At 43.1% G+C, this 20444-nt stretch overlaps 1 protein-coding gene across 1 annotated transcript in view; it reads right to left on the reverse strand.

The window, feature by feature from the left end:
- The window catches only part of PPP1R14C (protein phosphatase 1 regulatory inhibitor subunit 14C), an 87613-nt gene that overhangs the window by 9267 nt on the left and 57902 nt on the right, over positions 1-20444 (reverse strand). Inside the window, exons 2-3 of the mRNA XM_007196929.2 lie at positions 11707-11790; positions 10299-10331 (exon numbers count right to left, since the gene is read on the reverse strand). Of these exons, the coding sequence (XP_007196991.2) occupies positions 10299-10331; positions 11707-11790 (117 nt within the window). The remainder of the gene's footprint in view (positions 1-10298; positions 10332-11706; positions 11791-20444) is intronic.

The following is a 20444-nucleotide window of genomic DNA, read 5'->3' on the forward strand; positions in this document are numbered from 1 at the left end:
GAATGATGCCACCAACCACAGTGATTGTGTAGATCACGCAAGCTCCGAATAAGGGCACCCAGCAGAACGCTGGAAGCTCTACCTACTTGCCAGAAAAATACCACCCACCCCTTACACGGAGTACCGACTGGGGTGAAGAGAAACAGCAGGGGAGGGTTCTGAAGGCTGGGATCCATGGGGGTCAGCGACTCCTCTTTGTCACCCCAATCAATGCACTAGTCATTTCCTAAAACTGCACATTCACAGGGCCCATCCGCTCCTGGTCCTGAGCCTCACTGCCAAACGACGGCAAATTAAGTCACCTCGCACACGTTTTACATAGCTACCTGACGCTTCTTCCAAAAAGCCTGACATTCAACAGATGAAATGGCAATCAGGCAAGTAGTGATCGGGTGGAGAAAGAAGAATTTCTTTTTTTTTAAATTAAGATGTAATTGACATATAGCATTATACTAGTTTCAGGAGTACGACGCAATGATTCAATATATGTATATACTGCGAAATAATCATGACGGCAAGTCTAGTTAACACCCATCACCACAAAGAGTTACAATTTTTTTCTTACGATGAACACTTTTAAGATCTACCCTCTTACCAACTTTCAAACATACAATACAGTATTGTGAACTAGAGTCACCAGGCTCTATGAGAAGAATTTCTAGATCCAACAAAGATTAGATACGTGAGAACAATGGAAGGGTAGGTAGTACGTACCTCTTTTCAAACGTGATGGCAACACCTGAAAACTGTTCCAAATGGCAAAATGTCCTCACCCGAAGAACTGGCTAAGCATTTAAAAATCACACTGTAAACTTTCATTGGCTTGAATATCGGGGTCACACAGGAGGCCAAAGGGGCACGCAGTGAATCAGCCCTGACGAACACAGCTTCGGGGGCGACCCTATCCCTGTGCGACGCTGGGAGTTGCTACCTGCAGTCACTGGCTTTATTCAGCACCACAAGTGCCATCACCACTCATCACTGAAATACTTCATTTCCCCCGCTTTTTGGGGGGGAAGGGAGAGGGTTTGTCTTTAGAGGGGTTCGTTTGCTGACAGGGCACACCAGAACTGATCCTGTTTTTCATTATCTGAAAAGAGGTTTATGAATCTGCTTTGGGTGAGGGTTTGTGCCTGCTGTGCTTATAATGACTTCTACCAACATGAATTCCTGAAGGTCTTAACTGCATCCTGGTTCCCCCGCCTTCAACTTAAAACCACTGACACTATTCTATTTATTTTCTTGACTATCCACTATTTATTTTATTTTTATTTCTGTTGTTTAAGTCAGTCCATCTACATATTTTTTTAACATCTTTATTGGAGTATAATTGCTTTACAATGGTGTGTTAGTTTCTGCTTTATAACAAAGTGAATCAGTTATACATATACATATGTTCCCATATCTCTTCCCTCTTGTGTCTCCCTCCCTCCCACCCTCCCTAACCCACCCCTCTAGGTGTTCACAAAGCACCGAGCTGATCTCCCTGTGCTATGTGGCTGCTTCCCACTAGCTATCTATTTTACATTTGGTAGTGTATATATGTCCATGCCACTCTCTCACCCTGTCACATCTTACCCCCCCCCCCTCCCCTTGACTATCCACTATTAAAGATTAATTTGTTCTGCTGGTGAGAGCAGTCGCATTAATCTCTTTTAGAGGTTCAGACCACTGCTCTTAGATTAATTTATTTTGTACCCAAATTCTAACCTTGGTTTATATACAGCAGAACAGTTCATTTGCCCTCACCAGATTCAACCTTACTGGCATTTAATTCTTCCTTCACTTACTAATGGGTTTCTCACAATCCGTACACTTGCAATTCACTCAACATAAGGTCCACATAAGTAATCCAGCCACAGTAAATAATCAATGGAGTAAATTTGGCAAAATTATAATCTCCCACTCTATAATCACTAAGGAAACTACTTTCATCATGGGTCCCATTATCAATGAAGAACAATATTATTTACTACAAATACATGAATCTTGTCTAAATGAAAGAAACCCATTTCTAAACTGTTTGAGACTTGCTTCTTTGATTGTGACTCCCTTTGCTAAAGATATAGAAATCCAAAAGTCATGTGTCAAATTGTCTTTAACTCATATTTTTTCTTCTGTCCATTTAAGTCTAAACACGAAAGAATGTAAAGCTGTTTTTAATATAGGGTTGATGAGCTTTTAAAACATGATCATTCATTCTGAATTTAATGGAAAAAGAAAAGGCCATAAAATCACAATCAATCACTGGAAAATGCCAACCATTTAAAGGTCCACTGCCCTTTAAAGCCTGTACCTCCTCCACCAAGTCTTTTATAAAATAACAATCATTAATTTCTTGGGGGGGGGAGGTCGGAGGGGGGAAACATCCAAAAAGGCAAGATGCATGTGGTCCTTCCTATAATGGCATCTCTTTCTTCTTTCCTCATGTTTTATTGCAATTACCGTTGTCATCATCATTATCATTATTCTCATGGTCATCCTGCTTCTAAGAGTGTAGTAAAGAATTTAACCTTGCCCTAAAGGAGGTCTGGTCTTTACCCGGGGACCTTGGGCCATGCAAGAGAGTCTAACAGTGTGATTTCGGTGGCGGGGTGGGGGGGACTTCAGGTCATGTGGTATCAGCTCTATATCCCCAGGGTCTGGAGACTGAGCTTAGCTACATGCACAGTCAACCATGTCTATGTGACCAGGTCCCAATAAAAACACTGGAGCCCCAGGCTCAGGTGAGCTTCCCTCATTGGCTACTGTGTACATAACACACACATCACGGCTGAGGGAATCAACACCGTCCATGACACCACTGGGAGAGAACAGCCTGAGGCTCTGCATTTGAATTTCCTGGATTCTGTCCCAAGTATCTCTCCCCTTGGCTGATTTTAATCTGTAGCCTTTCACTGTAGTAAAACTTAACTGTGAGTATGACAACTTTCAGTGAGTTCTGTGGGTCCTTCTAGCAAACTGTCAAACATGAGTATGGTCTTGGGGACCTTGGAACTTGCAACTGGTGTCAGAAGTGAGGATGGTCTTGTGGCCCATCCCCTAACACTGCAGAGTGCTGAATAAGACCAGGAAATAAATGCCGAGTTTTGCTCCGTGACTACATGTCTTCGGCAAGCTTTCCTAATATTTCAGGGTTGATTTTCCTCAATAAAGACAATCATAATCAGATTTATAAATACTCCAAAGTAGAGCTTGTGCTCACCTAGTAAGAATTAAGAGAAAGGCAATGAGAAGTAGACAGAGCACAGGATGTCGACTCAAAATGTGTCCAAATGCCAGCTCCAGCACATCCTGGCTCTCTTTCCCTGGTCAGAGGAGGCCTAATGAACGTGTGTGAGCAACTGACATACTGGGACTAAAATCCTTCGGGCCATAGGTAAAGCTTCCCATGTTTCTGGCTAATGAATCCCAACTCTTTATTATTTACCTGTCTAATTACACTAAGACATAATTAGGCTCTCATCGCCAATGGCTCCAACCACTAGAATATCATTCTCATTGATTTGGGTCTTTCTTTGTAATTTCCCGATTCTCACTTTTCAGAAACATCGTTCTGAAGGTGACAGCTTTCAAAGGGTAGATTTCAACTCATTAATCTCACATTCAAGTTCTGTTCCTCATCCCAGCCCAAAACTGCTGTCGTTTTTGAGGAAACCCCATGAGAAGCCAGATGAAAAGATTTCCCTGCATGTAGCCTGCCTCTTCTGCTTTTTCTAGGAAAGTACAGATCCCCTAAAATCACTCTCCATTAAGCAACCGGTTCCTAACTTAGAGAACCATGGGATAAGCTGACACCCTGGCATTTCTGTCCTTTTATTCCTGTTCTAATATTCTTTGAGCATTGAAATTCTCACCATAGTTGGCTGTGTCCTTCTAAGAGATTGTTTTTAACAATCACATATTCACTACCCTAAGTCCCTAGATTAGTTACGGGCACACAGATTTCAATAAACATTTGTTGAGCAAATGAATAAAGAGAACATAATAAAATGCCAAGCCATGCCTCCTCCAGTCACTCACCCAGCCTCTCCCAGCTTATATTTTCTCTCTGCTGCAGTCAGCTCAGTGATCAGGGGCTGGGAGTACTTCCATGTACACATAAACGGAACAATATTTTAAACGACAGGTTAAGATGTTAAATGGATAGAGGACTGATGTGCGTAGGATGAGTTGACAATGGCCATCACCAAAGCCTGTCAGAAAAGTAAGATGCAGCCACTGTGACACCAAAGCAAAGAAGGAGAATCTGCCTTCCTACCACCAACACAGGACGAACAACAGAGCAGGCCAGCCTTTTTGAACACTCTGGTCAATTCCTGTGTGCAAACAGTAATTAGACGTCCTTCTTCTGTACCGTCACATGGCATGACATTTCCGTGACCCAGCTGACTACTGGGATTCAAAGATGCCTTTCACCACCTACTCACAGACTGAGTCATCCTGAGTGAAGCTCTGATGCATATCAATTTACAGGCTTTGATTGCTAAGATGATAGGTAGTACCTTGACCTCCATACAACAGAAAGGAAATACATCAGAAAGAAAAATCTGATGTTTATCAGAGAGCAATGGCACAGCCACCTTTAACTATGAAAAGAGGTTTCTAGAAGTCCACAGATAAGACTGGCAATTCCCTTAACAGATGGTAAGAGAGATGCCCTCAAGCCCGTATTAAATGCATTTTTCTGTCCACCATCCCAGCACAATGGAAGTGCTCCTCTGTGATCCTGAGATTTGAAAACCATGCAAAGTAAGAGTGAGAAATAAGAAAAGAAGCTCCTCTCTAGCCTGGCTAGCTGCTGGCCTCGACATCCTTCTCCCTGATTTCTGCAATGTCCACTAGGATCCTTCAAATCCAAGTAATAACCAAAACAAAATTACTCCTTTTCTTCATGCTTTATCTAGAAACATCCTTCTTCTACCTTTAAATCAGCTCTACTTTTATATCAACTACATCAGAAATGGCATTTGCTCAAGGGGAAAAAATTAAAACACCATTCTTACTAGTTAATCACTAATCTGTTAGTGTGGTGGCCACAGTTATACCGCTGTGTTTTCTAAAGGGTCTAAGTCAGGAAAGATTTAAATGTCAAGGGTCCACAGTTTGGAATATGAATCAAAATGGGGACACATGAGTCCCTTTCTTATTAGCCAGGGACCCACACAGGATGAAACCATGGACCCAAAGTCTGTGACAGAAAGTGACATGCCAAAACAATATCACTTCTGTGAAATCAGCAGCTTCTTTAAAGTCTGCTCTTCAAATTGAGTATCATTATCCGTGAATTTGGGCATTTTGCGTATTTAATATGTAATGGAGTAGCACTGCCTCATATGGAACCAGATTCAACTAGCATGTGTCAAGCTCCATGTTATTTGCTTTCCTATGTACCCTGACTTCTCCACTTATTTACTGTGTCACCTGATGCAAATTATGCAGCCTTCTGTGTCTCACATTCTCTAGCTGATGATCATAGCGGCAACCTCACAGCTCTGTTGCGAAGGTGAAATGAGTTAATAATACATGTGATTAGATCAGTGCCTGGCATGTGCTCAGTAATGACTGAGCTGTTATTATCATTGTTGTTGTTCTTATCACTAAGAGAATTATCATTGCAAACAGCCCTTACTAAAACCCAGGGAGGTGGTTATGATTACCTCCATTTTTATAAAGGAGGAAATGGAGGCTCGGAGAGGTTGAGAAAATTGCTTAAAGTCACACACGTTTGGTGCTGGTGCTGGTGTAAGACTCTTGATTCAAAGCCCAGCCTTCTTTCCACCCCTCACTCCCCACCCGAGCCTCTGCAATGAGACTATAAATAGACGTGTATGATTCAGCAAAGATGGCTTCCTTACATTTCTAACTTCAAAGTGTCATAATAATTGTATGTAAAATTCTTTTGATCAAAAAAATAGCACCTCCAGAGAAGACGACTTGAAAAAGAACATCATTAATTTGTTAGGCATTTAGCTGAGATAAGACAAAGTCCTTTAATGTCCTACAGGTCTTGCCGAGTCAAGCAGCTTAGGAAGACTGGCAGGATGGAAAGAAAGAGCACAAGATCAGGTGTCAGAAACTCGGGGATGAGCCCTGGCCTCTCTGCTCACTGCTATGAGGTCTTAGGCGAGGTACACAAGTTCTCTACTTCAAGTGATGGTTGTGAGGATTAAATAAGATAATGCTTGTTCTCGCAATCTGAACTCTAGAGCTCTGGGGAAACACAAGCTATTACGTTTATCATCACAATCCAGGGGCCAGTAAAATCAGTTTCTTATGCACGTGAGCTCAAAGGCAAAACTGCCCGAACTTTTCTGAAATGATTCTTTAATAGATCAATGAGTTTGACTGAAATTCCCCAGCATTTGACACCATTTCCATTCCTAGAAACCAAGTGCTAAACAAGGAACACGAGAGGCTCACTCGTAAATTCCAGCGCTTTTTTCTTCTTTCTTCCTTTGGAACTCTGAGAGCATTCAAATACCATATCCTTTCATCTCATAAGCCTCCTTACAGAGACCGGATGAGGAACGCTTTTGTTCCAGGAGGACAAGACCTTGCATTTCATCTAACTGTTGTGAATGAGTGTAAATATTTTTCTCCCTAGACACTGCAAAACCTCGAGGGAGAGGGGGACCCATGCATATCCAGCCTTTCTCACCTAAACACCAAAACATGAACTTCTCCACCCAGAAGAACTGAAGAAAAAGGGAATGATAAAGTGAGTAAATGGTACGTCTATACCCACCAGTCCGGATCTACTCTCAGCAGCAATCCCCCACCCCCTCATCACGTGTTAATTCATCAGCATAATCCATCACTTTTCCTGACTACAATCCCACTAAGCTTGTCTAACCCTTCACAACAATTTGCTACTGCTCTCCAAATACCTAATTGTTTTAACTCTTACATTAATTTCCCAACTAACTATAAATAAAGGAGTTCTAGTCCCCAAAGAATTAAATGGTGAGGTCTTCTGCCACCTTCCCATCCTTACTTCCAAAAAGGCTGAAATCGGATGATCAACCCTCAGATAGGAGTTAACAGGATCAAACTTTAAAAAAAAAAAAAAAAAACTCCAGAAAAAAAGATGTTCAAATAGTGACAGTATGAGGAATCCCCCTGCTCCAGACACACACAGGCTGAAAAAAATCTGATTTGCAACCTGGTCACTCCATGGTGAGACCTACCAACAGACAAGCTGTGCTCACACAGATTCCAATCAGTGTACTGGGTCCTAACATTCAAACACTGGTACACACCCCAGAATCACTAAAGACAGACAAAAACAGACAGAAAAAAAGGTGATTCTGAGAAAATGCAGAGGGCAGAATAATCTTGAAAACAAAAACAAAGAAAATAAAACATTTGATTGATATTCTCAAAGGAAAAAAAAAAAAGAAATGAGTGCATCCATAATATAAGAAGAAATACTAAAATGAAATAGTAGACAGTGATTAAAAGAAAGCGTTCTTAGATATTAAAAATAAGATAGCTGAAATTTTAAAATATCAGTAAAAAGGCTAGAAGATAAAGTCAGGGAAATCTTTCAGAAAGTAGAACAAAAGATCAAGGAGATGAAAAACAGAAAGGAAAAGATAAGAAATTAGAGGTCCCATCCAGAAGGTAAAACATCTAAATAACAGGAGAGCCAAAATATAGAACACTGAGGGAAAAAGTAATAAATAATAAAAGGCAAGTTTTGAAGAACTGAAAGGCAAAAATCTTCAGACTGAAAGAGTTTACAAGGGTGGGAGGAATTGGGAAATTGGGATTGACACATATACACAATCGATACTATCTATAAAATAGATAACTAATGAGAACATACTGTATTGCACAGGGAACTCTATTTAATGCACTGTGGTGACCTAAATAGGAAGGAAATACAAAATAGAGGGGATATGTGTATATGTATAGCTGATTCATTTTGCTGTACAGTAGAAATTAACACAACATTGTAAAGCAACTATATTCCAATAAAATTTAATTTAAAAAATAAAAGAGCTTACAAAGTACCCAGCATATGAATAGAAAAGGACCCACACTAGAGCATATCACTGTAAAATTTCAAAATATGGAGATAATCCTAAAAGTTAACTGAAGGGAAAAGAATAGGTCACCTACAAAGGTCTGAGAATGGAAAAGGCATCAGACTTCTTAACAACAGAAGTAATACAACAATAGAATAACGCCTTTAAAACTGAGTTTTAAAAATGAATTTTATTCTAGAATTCTACACCGTCCAAACTATTGATCAAGATACATTTTCATATATGCAAGGATGGAAAAATTTACCTTTTATGCATCCTTTCTCAATAAGCTACTGGATGATGTACTCCAACTAAAATGAGGAAGACTGGGATTTAAGAAACAAAGCATCTGAACAGAACTTTCAGGACAGTAGCTACTCAGTAAACCCAGAGAATAACTTCTCCAGATTGTTGCATAGGGGCTCCAGGAAGAAAGCCTGGCATGGAGGAATAGTAATTATATGTTGGAGCATACAAAAAAATATATTACAAGTTTGACAAAGATTCTGGAGAGTTTAACAAAAAATATCAATAGGTATTAGACAAAAATAAATGACAAGGTAGTTATCAACTCCAGGAAAAACAAATGACTATACAAGAAAGGAGCAGTGGTCATATTTCACTGTTTGAGTTAGCAGTGAAAAAATTTGTTTAAATCATAATATTATGAACCTTGACTACTGATTTAAAATAATACTGTTATATAACTTTATTGAGGGGATGGAGGGAAATGAATTGTGTGGAGAGTGAGGGATCTATCATATTTCCTCTTAAGTCAAGAAGTGAAAAAAAAAGTAGTAAATGCATATTTAGGAATAAAAGAGTAAATAGCAGAGAAACAGCCAAAATTGTTAGTGTATAAAAATATATAAATATAGCATGTAAAGATAAAATATACACCTCTAGGGAAGGGGACTAAGGAGTGGGAAAGACACTCCTACTTTTTCTTCATAAGCCTAATAGTATTTTTGGCTTTCAAAATTATGAATATGTATTACATTGATTAAAAAATATATATTTTAATAACTAAAATTTAAATTTAAAAATCTCTATGAATACAGAATGTAATCAATATAAAGGAAAACTGGAGATTGTAAGAATAAAGCTCAAATAAGTAACTGACCTCAAACCAAATTACCCTAAAACCCCACACTCGTTTAAATTTTACACACTCTTAAAAGCATGCTTTCCTCTCACTTTGTAATTATACCACTTCAAAAAAAACAGAAGTCCTACCATCATTGCTTTGATATTGCAAATAGACTACAAAACGTCTGATGGATCTTCTAATTTCTCTGATTTATCACAGGAACAAACTGAAAGTACCTCTTTTACCAATATATTCATAACTGATCAAATTCTTAATTTGTACACTATTCATGCTTTTGGTCATTAGAGTATACATTAAATGCTTTGGTCTAATCAAACTAACATCTATTGTTTTTTACATTAATACTTAAACACTTGACAAATATCCAAACAAAGCATAAAATTTATCCTTCCAATAAAGGCAATCACTCAATTATGAATGACAGAATCAGCTTTAAGCTTTTAAAAAATACATACCTATACCCTAACAGAATGTATTTTCCAGTTATAGATCTAAAACTTTTACTAAAATGATTCCAAACCCTCTCACAATTTCCTTTGAAGTTTGGCTTTTATATAAAAGCAGGCAACACACCCAATTCCATTAGTTTTAAGTCTTCCAGAGCCAGACATGCTTAGGTTCACAAATAAGCAGGTTAGTACTATTCAAACACGTGAGGGCTTGCCTGGTGGCGCAGTGGTTAAGAATCCGCCTGCCAATGCAGGGGACACGGGTTCGATCCCTGGTCTGGGAAGATCCCACATGCCCCAGAGCAACTAAGCCTGTGCGCCACAACTACTGAGCCTGTGCTCTAGAGCCCGCGAGCCACAACTACTGAGCCCGCGTGCCACGACTACTGAAGCCCGCACGCCTAGAGCCCGTGCTCTGCAACAAGAGAAGCCACGACAATGAGAAGCCCGCGCACCGCAACCAAGAGTAGACCCCGCTCACTGCAATTAGACAAAACCCGCGCGCAGCAACAAAGACCCAACGCAGCCAAAAATTAATTAATTAATTAATTAAAAAACAAACACATGCCCTTCACTTATGGATAATAATGGCTACTTAGTATACACATAATCACCCCATTTATTGTGGTTTAGCTTTAAAAACAGACAAATTGATTTAATAAAAACCAATTCAAACTTGGCATTTGGGAAAAGTAATTTGTTTACCTCTGTTGGTTTGTAGCAGTCTACGAGAGCTTCCTAGAATGAAATACACAGAAGTTTTATTTTAAAATTCAGTATCATTTTAAAAGTGAAGTCAAAAATCATTTCATCTTTATAGTATTATTCTTAACATGGTAAATCAATTTTTCATATTGACTACCTAGAACCACACTTTATTTCAGCATTTGTTGGTCCTCTGAAAATACAAAAAGTTGTACCCGAATGCCTTGCACTCTTCAGAATACACACACACACACACACAGAAGCACACACACATACCCGTCCTTCTGGCTGCCAGTGTGGTTAATAATGAACTGGATACACTTAAGTTGAGACAGCCTGTAAGAGATGGTGACAATCACACTGGACATGGGGAGTGAGGGTCTGGCTGTGACTTAACCCCAGAGTGGCCTGTCACACCTCAGCAGGCTTTGGTTGTCCTCCCCTGGGAACCAAAGGGGCTGACCTGATGGCAGCCAAAGCCCCTTTCAAGTTCTTACTTTTAAGAAGAAAATTTTATGTCATTACATTTTTTATAGAACTGGCGCCTGGTGTTTTGTTTTTGTGTTTTTTGTATTGTAACTTTCATAACTAGGATGCTATCTTCTCCCAGCTAAATTTACCAACAAGAGATAAACATTAAACTGAGACTGTTCGCCACTCCAGGGACACTAGCAATTATTAACACATTCAACACATTCAAATGTGCCCTTTACTTGCCTTTAGTGATCATTTGCCATCAGTGAAAACTAACAGCCATTAACAGTAATTATCAGTAAACATTAAGAACAATGGCAGGTCAAAGGTTAATTGGTTTTAGAAACTCCCAAATGCAGATTTAAAAATGATAGATTTGACTTCCTGCTGGAAGGGAAATAAATATTTTATTGCTCTGGACAAAGCAGACATGGGGCATCTCAACATCCATTGTATCAGGTGAGCATACTCCAGTAAAGGATATTTTATTAAATAGAATTATACTGTAGACAATCTTATCTAGAAATTAATTTCATGAATGATATAACCCACAACTGCAAGACCAGAAGCCTGAACTTAGATACTCCAGTTCTAGCTCAGCCCCTCTCCTTCTCATATAACTATGGGATATCACTTCCTTCTCTGGCAAACGGATCTTTGGAGAGTAGAAAGAAAGAACCATCTTTCTCCCAAGAAGTTAAGGCTGGAGAAACTCATATCTGTAAGGTGCTTTAAGAACTGACTATAGTCAAGACCTGCCTTATCACCAGAGATGCAGTTTGTGAGGGTGAATACTCAGCATCCCATTGCTTTCTCTCTGCAAACGGCCATTGCCCGAGTGCCACCCCAGGGCAGAATCAGTGCAAGCCATGCTCAGGAGACCCAAGTGGATTCAAGCATCCATCAAAGGTTCTAGATTTTGAATGCTGCTTACCCGTAATTTTAAAGCTCTCTCTTCTTCACTGTCTGCATCAAGAAGATCTTCAATGTCAATTTCCACTTCTGGCATTTCTTCTTCCTGGGGGGCAAATGTGAAAGCATTCTATTTAGTGAGATAATACATTGTATCGAACCAATTTAGTTCAGTTATATAGATGCATTGACAATTAAGGGGGGGAAGAAGAGACTAGGAGGAAGGGGAGGAAAAGAAGAAGGAATGGGAAGTAGGAGATAGAGAGAAAGGCGGAAACAGTAGAAAAAAGGAAGAAGAGGTGGGAAGGGGAAGGAGGGAAAAGGAACAGAGGGAGGAGTAGGGAGCAAAGGAGACCTAAGAGTCACAAAGCGTAGAAAGTAATGTTATTTCAAAGATGACGATTTCCTACTTTCTGGCAAAAAAAACTGCACTTCTGATGTGCAATGGGGGATTGGCAGATTATAGGAAGAGTAGTGAGACTTGCAGTTTCCTACCCAACATCTACCCTTCCCTGATATTTTTTTGGGGGGTGGGGGGAGGTCCGCATCTCCCTTCCTAGCCCTGGGTCTGGGAAAACCTGAGTGTGCCACGCATTTCTGAGGCAGGGCTCTTGGGTCAATATCACCCCAACCCCAGTTACAGACTCAACCGAGACCAATGGGGGTTCTGGGAACAGAAGCTCTTTCAATAGAAGCATCCCTGCTGGAGAGCCGGATGAGGAAGCCTGTAACCTAGAAATTGCCGGCAACAATCATGCAACCACGAAGGGAGAGCCTGACTCACGGTGGGCAGAGTGGGGAGAAATACGGAAAGAGGGTTCTGGATAACGTCACCGAGTCAAACCACTTCTGAAGCCCACCGACATTCTAGTAAAGCCCCATTATTGTGAGTCAAGTTTCATATTCCTGCAGCCAAAGACATCCAGTCCATAACAGAGGGCAGGAAAGTCCAGCTGCAATGCGGTGATAGACCTCACTGATTTGTAATCTGCAGCTCCAACCCACAGTAGATCTTGGCTACCTCTCATTCTGTCTGTTACCTGATCTTCCCCACATCTCTGAGAACGCTGAGAGAAAATCACATTTAGGAGAGAGCTGTAATTTTGCATTTCCCCTTCCCATGAGGAGTCACCTGCAGGCCAACTCGTCCCAGCCACAGGGATGGCCGAGGGGTGTCTGCAGAAGCCAGGGAGAAACCTGTGTGTGGGACACCTGTGCAGACACCTGGGCTTAGCCGCTCTGTGCCAGCTGTGTTGTCTGGTCTTCAGGGGCAAGGCTGACTTTCTGAGAACTTCCTTTCTAGTAAAATGCATTTACTAATAGTGCTCAACCATTCTTTTTCCTGCTCCAACACAAAAGCGAGGACCCAAGTGTTTTGAGGAAACGGAGGAATATTATACACCACTGTGAATAATAATAAGAAATATATATATTGGTCTCTGCCCCTAGTTCTTGACACAGAGCTCCTAAAACCCTTGTAAATAGGGGTGCTGACTTTTGTTTCTTTACTACGGTGAGATATGCAATCCATATTGGAAAGCTCAGATAAAGCAGAAGGAAAACTGAACCCAAAGCAGAGGGGCAAGTGTAACATCTTAGTCTTATTAAGGTTAAAATCTCTTTTAAAAATTTTAATAATAATACCAACAAAAAATGGGAAAAAAAAAGCATATCTCCTTAGAAAATTCAAATGACCTTAGAACTAGGAAAGAACGCTTCTTACTGGAGAGTGGGGATAGGAATAAAACTAAAACATAATCACCTGGCTTCTGAGGATGTCAGGAAAACAGTACAGGGGTGGCGGTGTGTATCTGCCTATGGGAATATTGGACAGTACGTACCAGGCCCTGAGACTCAAGCTACATATGGCAGTGAACACAGCATCACTGCCCTCCGCTTAGAGCTGGCTGAGCTCTGTGGCTTTCCCCTCCTTCACTAGAAGCCATCCATCCCACACTTGCATCCAGCCAGCCTGTCTCTCAGACTGGCACAGAGCTGCTGTTTCAAATGAGATGCCATTTTTAAGCCCTCTCCAGGGCAGAGCAGGGAGATGGGTACAAATGTGGCCTCCATCAGGGGGGAGGATGCTGGAGGATCCCAAGGCTGTACTCTGTTCAGTCAGGATGCTGAGCACTGCTTCCCTGTGTGGGTACCAGCTTTCCTGGCGACTGCGTCCCCTCCACCCTGGCATTCTCTTGTCCCAGTGCTGCCTGTGCCCGACTTCCTATTTTGTGTATATTTGAAATTGTGGCTGAAAGTAAGACTGCGGGGGGAGAGGGGAGTCATTTGGGGAGTCACCAATAGTGGTACAGCTCTCAAGGGTCTGCCAGACTTTCACAGTGAAAGGACCAGTAGGAACTGAAACACCAACAAAGAAACTCACTAGATTACAGAACAACTGGCAGCCCATGTACACAGATTGCAACTGGGAAGCCGCAGTGTGGATAAATCACACATGGACCACGTGGACCCTCCCCAGGCCAAAGAATGCTGAAGCCACGGCAATCCAGCCTCTGGAGCAGCGCCGGGCACACGTTGTGTGTGTATTCTAGCAAATGTGGCTCAAGATTAATTCACCTACGTCCACAGCTTGGCGTGGCTTTAATAACCACCGTGTGAGGTCAAAATACCCAGAGCCGATTTCAGCTGACTCTGTTCAAGAAAAGCCAAGCAAAAGCGATAAACACACAAGTATCAATCTGTGTAACAGTCTATACAGCCTCCCGCTAAGTTCCCCGACTCCTCCCCCAAAACCGTCATCTGGGTTCAGCATTTATACGTGGTTTGGGCACCAAGTATGTATTTATGTCACGGCTTAATGAAATCAAGCAGAGGAAGGAGGTTGTAGAAACTGTTCAAGTAATCACAGCTAAGGGGAGCTCTGTGTCTGCTGTCCTGAAAGGAACTAAAAGAATAAGCGAACAATGCCCCCGTCAGAACAGCACAGCCGTGGGTTTCCCTGCAAACATCGTTCAGCTTTGAAGCCCCGCCAAATTTGGTCAAACAGGCTTTTACTTGCCTAGCAAAGTAGAGTCGCACCCACACAGCAGCATCTGCAATTAGGTGTCCTCTCAGCACGACTGCACTGGGCTCTCCCGCAGGCGCTGACCACATCTGACCCAGTTTTCCCAACCCTTGAGGTCTGGGCTGTATTTCAGTTTAAATTCGCTAAGATGAAATACAGTTAAGAATCCCGTTCCTCAGTCACCTTAGCCACGTTTCAGGGCTCAGCTGCCACACGTGGCGAGTGACTGCTGCACCAGTGAAGACACAGGGCCTTTCACACCGCTGGACGGGACTGGCCCTTGAGTCCACTCACCCTCTGGCCCAGACAAAGGGGAGCCTCCTCCCCTCTCAGAGGAGCTTGACAGGAATAAAGAAAACAGCTAGCATCGCAAGGTCACTACCATGCCCCAAGGGCATGTGGCTGGGAAACCCTGGCCTGGGCTTTCCAAGTGGGAAGGTTGATGCAAAACAAGTATTCACTGGCTGAGTAATTATAACAAATCACTAGACATCAGCATTTTCTCCCAACCTATGAGTTTCTCATTACCCCCACCCACTTCTCTCAGAGGCCAGGAGGAGGTCAGGCTCAGCACGTGTACCAGGAGCGTGGAGCAGGGTGGGTTCTGAAGGTCGGTGATACTGAAACCAAAGCCCCACTGAGGACATAGAGATGGGGGCCGTGGAGGTACATGCAGGAAGAAAAGACTGATCTAGTAACAAGCATAGAATCCTGTGTATATTTGGTATTAAATATTTTTAATGAGTGTAGCAATAGTCCAAATTCAATTGTTCTCTTGAGCTCTATCGTCTGTATAAAGCAGTATCACTGAATAACCTTGGTGATAGATCAAATCACTTACCAGGGAGTGACTACACCCGCAGCCTACTCTGGTTTACCAGAATCTAGCTGTGTTTGGGGAATTTCCCCACGTTAAAAATAGATCTGCAGGGCTTCCCTGGTGGCGCAGTGGTTGGGAGTCTGCCTGCCAATGCAGGGGACACGGGTTCGAGCCCTGGTCTGGGAGGATCCCACATGCCGCGGAGCAACTAGGCCCGTGAGCCACAATTACTGAGCCTGCACGTCTGGAGCCTGTGCTCCGCAACAAAAGAGGCCGCGATAGTGAGAGGCCCGCGCACTGCGATGAAGAGTGGCCCCCGCTTGCCACAACTGGAGAAAGCCCTTGCACAGAAACGAAGACCCAACACAGCCATAAATAAATTAATTAATTAATTAATTTTAAAAAAATTAAAAAAAAAAAAAGATCTGCAAACAGGGGCTCTGGTGACAAAAAAGAAACAACCTCTTCAGAGTGGCTGGGGTAAGTCACCAACTAACAGCACCCTATATTCACCTTCCTGTCGATACCCACAGAACAAGGCCCTTGACCGTGTCTGTGCATCTTTCTGGTTGTGCGTCGCTGAGCACCCACCATACACGAGCACAGTATCAACACTGTGAGGCCCTGCTCTGGAGGGGCAGCCGAAACACAGAAACAAATGATCTCCAACGGCACCAAAAGACAGAGACAAACCCAAAGGGCTTTATGATTAAGGAGGGGGAAAACTTCCTCCTGGGGCAGGCGGGGAGGGTTTCACAGAGGAGAGAGCATGTAAGCTGGCCTTGTGGAACGGCAGGATTTGGATAGGTTTAGAGGGGGAGAGAGAGCACCCAAAAGAGGCAGAATGGTATACACAGAAGGCAAAATACAAGGGTTGTTCTAAGTACAGGGTGTAGAAAGGTCCTTGGCCTGGGGGTCAGACAGCTCTGGGCTATGAATATTAATGACTATGAAAGCCAGAATGAGAGCTGAGGCAGGTGGGGTGCTATAAGGAGTAGTGAGGAGTGCGGCAAACAAGAGAAAGCATGCCCCAAGGAAAGGCAGCAAAAAACAAAACAAAACAAAACAACCCTCCATTTCCAACTATTGTAACCTTTTAGGAACATGTGCTCTATGCTGCCAGATTTTCCAAGTTTTCAGAAAAGCTGAAAATACAGATTTTTAATGTTAAAATATCTTTTTTTTTAAGTTGGTTTACAATTCTTTAAAATATTGTGAAAGACAAACAAAATCCATCAGCCTTCATGCTGCCAGTTTCTCCTCAGCCTGCAGAGACTGTAGCCAATGACGGCTCCAGAGCAAGGGTGGGAAATGCTGGGAGAGCTGGCCCAGCAGCAGGGCCCCGGGAACGAGGAGGGGGCAGGGGGCGCTGCTGAGAGGCGGCTGTGGTCATCCCGTGGCAGGTATCAGGGCCTGGATGCCAGCTGTGGCAAGAATGGAAAGATTTTAAACAGTGATTTTAAACAGGAAGGGAAAAGGGATGGAATTTGGAGATGAACTGGATGTTGGAGGAGGGAGAAGGGAAAGGTAGAAAGAAGATGCAGGTTTTGAGCCCGTGAGATTTTGGAGAAACATGCAGTGACAGAGAGCACGCCTGGGACCTCGAAGACACTCACAAACCAACAGGCAGTTCAGAGGGAAGCCACCTCCAGCACCCCCCGACCCTATACAGAAGCGGGACCCCACGCTGCCACTGCACAGGGACACATGGTAGCGCCGAGGGCCAGAGGCACAGCCCCGCGCAGGCAGGACCTCAGCCGGGCCTGCGACCACCTTGGGCTCAGGCACCAGGATGCAGTGATGCAACAAGTATTGTGTTCCCGAAACAGACGGCCTGAGGTGAAAACACACATGCACACTCACACACACTTCCAACTCGCCAGAAAATTCACACCACGAACCCCGTCAAGTGTGGCGTCAGCTGTTAAAAAAATACAAATGCTCGCTGATCTCCACAACAGTGAAGGGGGCAGGAAGGCTGAGGCTAAAACTGCTTGAAAGTGGATGATGGTTTTCACGCTCCACAACACACAGCTTAGGGGTTCCCCGAAAGTGACAGTGGCTCACAGCTCTCTGCCTCTCTGCCCCAAGATAAGGACGTGAAGGACCGTGAGATTAGAGTGCTGTGAACACCTTGGCAGTGAGGGAGAAACGTGGGCAGCAGGGGTCGGGGTCGGGGGGCACTGGCCTATTCTGACAGCCCACACTCCCCAGGGCTCCCCTCCACAGGCCTACGGGGAAACTGGTGTAGGAAAAACCTAACAAGAACAGAGGCACACCGGCTCCCAGGGACTATGTGAGTATTATTATTTTCTCTGTGAAAATATTTACATTTCATGTTTTCATTTTAATGACAACCCAAAAACATTTCTATAAGCAAGCACATTTATTCTAAGAATCATCTGGATGACCATTCTATATAATCAGATCAGCCCTGTGTTAATCATCAAGCAGAATTAGCTTAATGACCTAATGAGAAAAAGGCCAAAGAGTAGATTGAATGCATAACTGACTGACTTATTCACACCAAGTGAAGCCCGAAGCCATCGCTCAAAGGACTCTGTGCTACCCCCAACTGTACCTAATTCCTCTCACAGAAAGAATGACATCAGCCGTCCCAGGTGATTCACGTTGAGTTCCGTTGGTTGGTTACTTTGTGTTTAATTTGCAATTTTGATTTTGTAATCGGAAGAACCATAAGCATACAGAGTTTTCGTTTTAAGTGGTACGTATCTAAATATGATCGTATTAAACCTTTAAATCAGCCCTGGAATCTGCAAGAAATTTTTTCCGCTTAAAAAGGAGCCCCGCCTACCCTATGCACATCACTGTGGGATATCAGAACACTGGGGATGAAGCGGAGGTCTGGGAAGCTTTCAGGAGGAAAACAGGCCACACACAGAAGGACAGAGAATCAACGTCACCAAGATTCCCAGCAGCAACGCTGTGAGCTGGAAGCCAAGGGAACAAGCATTCCAAAATCCTGAAGGGAAACGATTTCCAACCTGGACGCCTACGTCCCCCCGGCCTGTCGACTAGGAGTTAGAGAAAAACTATAGCCATTTTATGACATTTCAGGCCTAATATCTTATATGTTTACCTCCCATTTCAGGAAGAAGTGCTCCAGTGAAACAAAGAAATAAACTAGGAAAGTCACCTGTAGCTGTGGACCATGAAGGCCAGAGGGCATAAACAAATCAAGACTGAGGGGGGGAGGCTTAAAGAGCTGGGAAGCTGAGTGAAGGGAGAGGAGATGAGCCTATTTTTAATACGGGCATGGGGTCCAGTGCCTGATGGGCACACATCCGCTGGGCCGCTTCGAGGGGCTGGGGCAGGAGAGGCCTTAAATGGAACTAAAATGGGGTAAACAATTGGAGGTCATTCCAACTTCAACACTGGCGAATGGTACCATCCCATGGTACTAACATGTCCCTAATACACACTTGTTTTAGAAGCTAAATAACCTTCAAAGGCTGAAGCTTGCTCAAACAGCAAAATCCCCCAAACTCCTCCTCTAAAAAGATTAAAATATCCAGACTGAACTTCATCCTATGATGAAGTGAAGGGATGGTTTAAATAGTATTCAGAGAGGCTGCTGTCCTTGCTGCCCAGGAGAGCAGGTCTGGATGTCCCTTTATACCACACTCCCCACAGCTAAGGTTCATTTCTGGGGCATCAGCGCATACAAATGATGGCTGCAGCAGAAAGCAGAAAGGCCACAGGGCATGCCCTGTCCCGAGCGCCCCCCTTTCCTCCTGCTTAAGAAAACACAGTGATACCAGTGAGCAGTACTGACATTATTTTACAAACACCCAGAATATGTTTTATGTTTTGATAGTTCACTACCTTTATTTGGTACTTTCACTATTATCATTGAACCAATTACTCGGGACACATCCTCGTGTCACAGCAGCCCAGTTGAGGACTGTCGCCCTAACACTCAACAATATAAAACAAATGCCAGCTCAGAGATATAAAGATCCACACTACTGGTCACGTGAAAATCCATGTGACATCTATTTACTGAGGACCTGCTATCTTCCAGAAACTTTCTAGACGCCAGGGATAAAGAATGAACAAGTGACAAAAATACTTGCTCTCACGGAGATTAAACTCTGATGGGAGGACTTCCCTGGTGATGCAGTGGTTAAGAATCTGCCTGCCAATGCAGGGGACACAGGTTCAAACCCTGGTCCAGGAAGATCCCACATGCCGCGGAGCAACTAAGCCCGTGCGCCACAACTACTGAGCCTGTGCTCTAGAGCCCTCGAGCCACAACTACTGAGCCCACGTGCCACAACTACTGAAGCCCGCACGCCTAGAGCCCGTGCTCTGCAACAAGAGAAGCCACTGCAATGAGAAGCCTGCTCACGGCAACAAAGAGTAGCCCCCGCTCGCCACAAGTAGAGAAAGCCTGCGCACAGCAACGAAGACCCAATGCAGCCAAAAATAAATAAATAAAATAAATAAGTTTATTAAAAAAAAAAAAAAAAAACCCTGATGGGAAAGACAGACAATAAACACCTAAGTACAATATATGATGTAGCAAATGGTGATAAATATTTTCAAGAAGAAACAGCAGAGGAGAGGGAGAGGAACTAATACGCTGGCTGGAATTTTAATAGGGTGGTCAGAGTAGTGAGAGAAATATCTGAAGAACAGACCTGAAGAAGGACCGTGCTGAAATCTGAGGGAAGAGCACCGAAGGGGAACAGAGCAGGTGCCCAGCTGAGTCTGAAAAGCAAGGTTCCCAGGGTCACTGCAGTGGACTTGGGGTAGGGCCCCTGTAAAGACTCTGACTTGGACCCCGACTGAGACAGAAGCCTCTGCGGGTCTCAGCAGGGCATGGCGTGATCTGATTTTCTTTTTTTTTTTTTAACATTTTTATTGGAGTATAATTGCTTTACAATAGTGT

This window comes from Balaenoptera acutorostrata, chromosome 14 (assembly GCF_949987535.1).
Source record: "Balaenoptera acutorostrata chromosome 14, mBalAcu1.1, whole genome shotgun sequence".
NCBI classification, from domain to species: Eukaryota; Metazoa; Chordata; class Mammalia; order Artiodactyla; family Balaenopteridae; genus Balaenoptera; species Balaenoptera acutorostrata.